At 52.0% G+C, this 6,143-nt stretch overlaps 2 protein-coding genes across 7 annotated transcripts in view; one reads left to right on the forward strand and one right to left on the reverse strand.

Moving 5' to 3' along the window:
* Positions 1 to 2,090, reverse strand: part of Nr1h3 (nuclear receptor subfamily 1 group H member 3) — a 14,122-nt gene extending 12,032 nt beyond the window's left edge. Inside the window, exon 1 of the mRNA XM_010612432.3 lies at positions 1,941 to 2,090. The gene's annotated coding sequence lies outside the window, so the exon portion shown is untranslated. The remainder of the gene's footprint in view (positions 1 to 1,940) is intronic.
* The window catches only part of Acp2 (acid phosphatase 2, lysosomal), a 7,885-nt gene continuing 3,419 nt past the window's right edge, over positions 1,678 to 6,143 (forward strand). For 2 of the 6 annotated variants that reach the window (XM_010612424.3, XM_010612427.3), the window contains exons 1-7: positions 1,679 to 1,980; positions 2,705 to 2,800; positions 3,195 to 3,281; positions 4,119 to 4,271; positions 4,377 to 4,475; positions 4,546 to 4,635; positions 5,055 to 5,187. In XM_010612424.3, coding sequence (XP_010610726.1) covers positions 1,747 to 1,980; positions 2,705 to 2,800; positions 3,195 to 3,281; positions 4,119 to 4,271; positions 4,377 to 4,475; positions 4,546 to 4,635; positions 5,055 to 5,187 — 892 coding nt within the window. In that variant the 5' untranslated portion in view covers positions 1,679 to 1,746. Of the gene's footprint in view, positions 1,981 to 2,000; positions 2,167 to 2,704; positions 2,801 to 3,194; positions 3,282 to 4,118; positions 4,272 to 4,376; positions 4,476 to 4,545; positions 4,636 to 5,054; positions 5,188 to 6,143 lie in introns of those variants that run through there. The other 4 variants (XM_010612425.3, XM_010612426.3, XM_010612423.3 and 1 more) reach the window with 4 other exon arrangements.

Genomic DNA, 6,143 nt, shown 5'->3' on the forward strand with positions numbered 1-6,143 from the left:
TTACCCCCAAAAAAAAAAAAAAAAAAAAAAAAAAAAAAAAGAAAGAAAGAAAGAAAATCTGCTCCAGCAAAAACAAAAACAAAAACAACTTCATCAATCCCTCCTACATGGATACTTGCAGGCCCAAAGGATATAGACATATCTAAACAAGTGGGAAGAAAAGCAAAAGATGAATTTTGTTCTACTTGCTAAAATTTGGTGAGCTAAAGGTTTACATTCGCAAAGCACAATGGTCTGGCTAGTTTCCAAGAGTAAGGTTCCCATGAAAACAAAACATTCTGTAAAACCTCCACTAATATGTATAATATTTTGCCAGTCAGCCATGGCCCATTCAATCCCAGTAATGTGAAAAGGTTTCCTTTGGCAGAAATCTCTTTGAGGATACCAAAGACAGTATAGTTGAGCAGTGCAATCTGGGCAGTCTGTGAACAACAGGCCATTACCAAGATTAACTGGAGTCAGGCTTGATGGCACATACCTGTAATCCCAGCACTCTGGGAGGCTGAGACAAAAGGACTGCATCTGAGCCTAGCCTGGAAAATTTGGCTAGAATCTGTCCCCTCTCCCAGCAAAAATAAAGGGTCAGGAATGTAGCTTGCTGCAAAGGTCCTGGGTTCAATTCTCAGTCATACACACACACACACACACACACACACACACACACACCCTCATAAGAAAAGATTAACTGGCAGGAAACTTCAGTTTCAACACATTCCCCTAAACTGTGTGAGCTTGGACAAATCATCTTCTCTCTTTGGGGTTATTTCCCAAGCTGTAAAGGAAGAGGATTAGGTTAGATTGGGATTTAGAGGTACTGATTTATAAACCTATGGAGGGTTTTATGGAAACTCGGGATTATACCAAAATTCCGTTGAGTGTGTTTATATGTGTGTCTTCTATTAGTGTGCTTTTCCCGAAGGATTCACAACAGTGCTTATGACTAATAACATGAACAGCTTCTTAGCTATCCAGCCTCCTTATACTACTCACTGCTTAGATTTCTTCAGGACAACTCAGTAAATTCAGGCTGTGAGGTATACACAAACAATTGAATCTGGAGTCCCAGAACAAGATAACAACAGTTCTGATCAGCCTTGTTTGCCAATGGCCTGAGGTGGATTTGTTCCTAGCTAGAGGATATTAATCAAAGTGTCCTAAGGCCCAAACTGTGCTGAACTGTGCGTCACTCCAAGCTCAAAGTCCTGAGGCCAAACTGGGTGTACCTGAATCCTAAGGCCCAAAGCCAAGAAGGTCTCTGATTCTGTGGAATCTACACTGACTTCAGTTATGTGCCTACCCCAAAATATCACTCCAGTAGTATTAAAGATCTCCCTGCAGGATTCAAGCTTTGGGTCTGGGAAGTCTGAACATTCTGCGCGACCAAAATCCTTGGGGGAAGACTGAGTCTTAACTCTGATTAATTGAAAGTTGGCAGTGGATAGGCAGGAGCACAAGGAAAAGGAAATAAAAGAGGATTATTTAAGCTTTGCTGGGGCACGAAGAGCAAGTAGACAAGAAGGGGACCGATTTCAAGGTCACAGGCAGTCCAAAGCCCTCTTCACAAAGCTGTGCCCCGCATCCCAAACAAGAGCTCTGCTGGGGTAAAGGCCCAGAGCCAGGCCCCACCCGAGGGCAGGCGCGTGGTGAGGACGCCCTGCGTTTACCCACCCGTAGCCCCAGGGCCTCGCTCTTGGTCGCGCCCAGCAACACTCCGGCCTGAGGGAGGGGGCGCGCTTTCTTCCTGCCATGGTTCATCCCGATGAAACCACCACCTTGGTAGGGGAAGAGGCAAACCGGATCTTGGACCCTCTTTACCAAGACGAGGTCTTCAAGACCTCTCTGCCACGCGAAATTGTGTTACATTTTCGTACTCCTCTGCTACAGCCACTCTGCTCAACGTTTTCCCTCCCCGATTCCGCCTTCCCCGGAGCCTCCCTTACAAAGATGGCGGCAAGCGCACTTCCGGCGGGTGTCCTACGGGTGAGTCCGGGCGGCGGGAGCAGGTGCAGTGCGGTGCGTTCCGCTCTTTTCGCTGCACGGACCACAACGGTGATGGCGGGCAGATGGTCTAGCTGGAGCCGGGCGGCTCTTCTCCAGCTTCTTCTTGGCGTGAACCTGATGGTGATGCCATCCACCCAGGCCCGGAGCCTGCGCTTCGTTACCTTGGTAATGGGTGACGGAGTCACCAAAGGGTTCGCCAGAGCTAGGGGGCAAAGGCTGGCTTGTGGAGGGAGGGGCAGGGCTTGCGCTGAGGTCAGGGGTCTTGAGGAGGACGAGGCGGTGTAGGAGACGCCTGGCCTGGGGAGTTCGAGAGGCGGGGCTCAGCGTCGTTGCGGAGCCCTGGGCCATTCTGGAGGTCAGGCACCCGAGTAAAGAGTTAAAGATCAAGGCAGGTTGGGATGAGTCTGGCCTGGGACAGGGATGTAGTTAAAAGGTGAAGAGATTCACTCATCAAGATGACATTGGTGCTCACTCTCTCCGGTTTTCCCCACCGAATGCATTGCTTTCACTACTCTTAAAGTCCTTCCCATCTATGCCTTTCACTTTGCCTATGGCCCTCCGGTACATTTCTTAACCAAGATAAGATCCTCGTGTAGGAGGATCTTTTGCAATGGCTAATAAGGCTTCCCAGAGGGCTGAGGCTCCCTTTCCAACAGGGGGCAGAGGAGACCCTTCTGATCTTCAAGCCGTTTTCTTTCCTCAGTTGTATAGACATGGAGACCGATCCCCAGTGAAGACATATCCCAAGGACCCCCATCAGGAAGAGGAATGGCCACAGGGTTTCGGTCAGCTCACCAAGGTGGGTCAGATGCCAGCTGCCCTCGGGATGAGCTGAACAGTGAGTGACCTCTGGAGCAGGCTACAGAATTTGGGAGCCTCTAAACAGCCATTTCCCACATGCGTGTGAACTTGGACCAGATTTTTGGTTGTTGTTGTCTGTGGTGCTGAGGATGAACCCAGGGCCTTAGGCATGCCAAGCACATTCTCTGCCACTGAGCTACATCCCCATCCAGCCCTGACCAGATTTAGAACTTTACATTACATTCCGTGCCCAAGAGAGTGCGGTGTGCAACTGGCCAAATGGCTTCACTTCCAGCCAGGGGTCAATCTAGAAAGAAACAGTGCCTGAGTCCTTTGGGCTGTGTGAGCCATCCCTCCTGCCTGGACTCTCTTAACATTGAGTTTGCCCACAGGAAGGGATGCAGCAGCACTGGGAGCTGGGCCAGGCTCTGCGACAGCGCTACCATGGCTTCCTAAATGCCTCTTACTGCCGGCAAGAGGTAAGACTGGGAGCTCGAGGTGAGAGGAAGGGGATCTGTTATCACCCACTGTCCTCAGGGAGCCTCACTAAGAGGCTGGACACTTTGGCCTTCTTCCAGCATTTTTGGTCACAGGACAAGACATCCAAGAGGTCCACAACACAGGCCTGGAGGCTGAGCTGACTCTGCTTAGCTGGGAGGAGGCAAAAGTAATCAAGCATCTAACGCAGGCAGGGCCAGGGATTTAGCTCGGTGGTACTGCACCTGCCTTACAAGTGCAAGGTCCTGAGTTCAATCCCTGGTACTGAAAAAAAAATCAGGGCCAGGGATTTAGCACAATGGTTCCGCTGCCTGCCTTAGAAGCACAAGGTCTCGAGTTCAATCCCCAGTACCAAAAAGAAAGGAAAAGCCTGGCAAAGGACTGACTATGAAATTACAGAATTCCCTTGCACATTGTATGTCATAATAATAGCGTACCACAGGGATACAGTCTGACTTCCTGGAGTCTAGAGTAGAGTGCAGTGGGAGTGTCAGATGATAAGCCAGACAGAGACAAGATAAAGGGGAGCAGGGAAGGCTGGCAAGTATGCTGGCTCCTGGGTCCTCTCCCCACCCTGGGGATGCAGGTAGCTCTGGTTACTGTTCCCAGCCACATCTGTCCCAAGAGTCTACATGTTATTGTTCCCTTGAGGCCCATCTCTGTCCTGGGCTTGTTCACCTGCAGTTTGTTCTTTTTCACAAGCTACTCTGTTCCTTATTTTCTCACCCTGGGGAAGGGGAGGGGGCCTGATGCACGGTGGTTTTCCAGTGTGCCAGGCTCCAGTGACGCGCTGGTCAGCCTCTGTGCCATCTTGGCAGGTTTATGTGCGCAGCACAGACTTTGACCGCACCCTCATGAGTGCAGAGGCCAACCTGGCTGGACTCTTCCCTCCTGACGGGACGCAGCGCTTCAACCCGAACATATCCTGGCAGCCCATCCCTGTGCACACTGTGCCCCTCGCCGAGGACAGGGTAAGCTTGGCCGGCCCTTCCCTGGAGATGACTTGGGACAGCTGGGATCCTGGCCTGCTCACCCTAGGCTCCTTCTGTGCCTCTGTTTCTCCCTTCGGTCTGCAGCTGCTGAAGTTCCCCCTGGGCCCGTGTCCCCGTTACGAGCAGCTGCAGAATGAGACCCGGCAGACAGCAGAGTATCAGAATGAGATTGCCCAGAACACAGTGAGTGGGGGCAGCTGGAGCCCTGATCCCTGTCCCCCAGGGCGAGACTGATCTGATTCATTTTCCATAGCAATTTCTGGCCATGGTGGCCAACGAGACAGGGCTCGCCGACCTGACCCTGGAGACCGTGTGGAACGTGTATGACACTCTCTTCTGTGAGGTGAGCCCGCTGGAGTGCCCGTGGGATTGCTCTCCTCACCCTTGCCAGGCCCAGGTCTCAGGACAGTGGAGCACGGTGTCTGGGTGCCCAGCAGGCAGCTGCTTGTGAAACACTGGAACTTCCTCCGGGGGAAGAGAATCTCAGAGTGGGAACTGCTTTGCTGGTCGTCAGCAGTTCTTGCTCCCCTAACCTAGAGCTGGTGGTGTCAGATCCTAGCTGCTGATCTTGCTCTTCAAGCCTAAGCTTCCTCCCCTATGCCCTGGCCTGCACCACTCACAATGAGTGCCCAAGCCCCTCCGCCTCACCTCTTGTTTCCTGTCCCCCTCACACACACAGGCACCTCCCCTCTGGGGAGGAGAGGCCCCCTGCGAGGCTCTGGCCCAGGCCCGGGAGCTAACCTGCCCAACTGCATCACACAGCAAACCCACGGGCTACTGCTGCCTCCCTGGGCCTCGGCCCAAACCATGCAGCGACTGAGCCGCCTGAAGGACTTCAGCTTCCGCTTCCTCTTCGGCATCCACGAGCAGGCAACGAAGGCCCGGCTTCAGGGGGGTGAGTGATGAGAGCAGTGTGGCACCCTGCTCCTCAGGACCCTCCAGTACCGAAATTCTACTCTGCTGGCTGTGGTGGCGCACGACTGTCATTCTAGCACTTTGGGAGTTGAGGGAAAAGGATTTTCGGAAGTTTGAGCCCAGCCTGAGCAACTCAGCAAGGCTCTGACTCAAAATAAAAAATGAGGAGGAGGACTGGGGATGTAGCTCAGTGCAAAGGCCCCGTACAAAAACCAAAAACCAGCATTTCTGCTTGTCCCCTTTCACCATGCAGGTCCCCAGTTTCCCTCACATTAGCCCATGTGTCACTGTCAGGGTCACATGCTATTTTTCTGCCGCTTATTTCTAAGTTGCACCCTCCCAAAGTAAATCCTCCCTTGGAGAACCCTGAGGCCATTTGGAAAGAGGGCTGAGGGGTGCAGGTGCCAGCCGCCAGCGGCCACCTTGTAGCATCCAAGGGCTCACCAGGTGTTAGACTCTGACCCCACTGTAGTCTCGGAGCCTGCACATGGAAGCTGCCCTGGCGTGGAGCCATCATCACGTGTCGTGAAGTCGTCTTCAGTTTTCGTCTTGTTCCTCACTGGAGTGAATCGAACAGGGCAGGCCTCCTGGCTTATCTATAAATGGGCAGGTTTTTACGTCTGTCTTTAAATATAGGTACCTGTGTTGTCTTGCTTCCTTCTTCAAATTTGGAAGTTCTTAGAGAGCAGGATGTGGGGTAGAGTTTTGATATGGTTCCCACAAACCCAGAGTTCTCTGAGGCAAGTGTGGTAGCACACCCCTGTAATCCAGCACTCAAGAGGCTGAGGCAGGAGGACCAAAAGTTCTAGCACAGCCCAGCAACTTAATGACCTAGCACAGCCTTGTCTTATAAAAAAAACAAAAAGGGGCTGGAAATGTGGCTCACTGTGAAGGCCATGGTTCAATCCTCAGTACTGACAAAAAAAAAAAAAAAAA

Source organism: Fukomys damarensis, unplaced genomic scaffold, assembly GCF_012274545.1.
Source record: "Fukomys damarensis isolate Sample0158 unplaced genomic scaffold, DMR_v1.0_HiC HiC_scaffold_27, whole genome shotgun sequence".
NCBI lineage: Eukaryota > Metazoa > Chordata > Mammalia > Rodentia > Bathyergidae > Fukomys > Fukomys damarensis.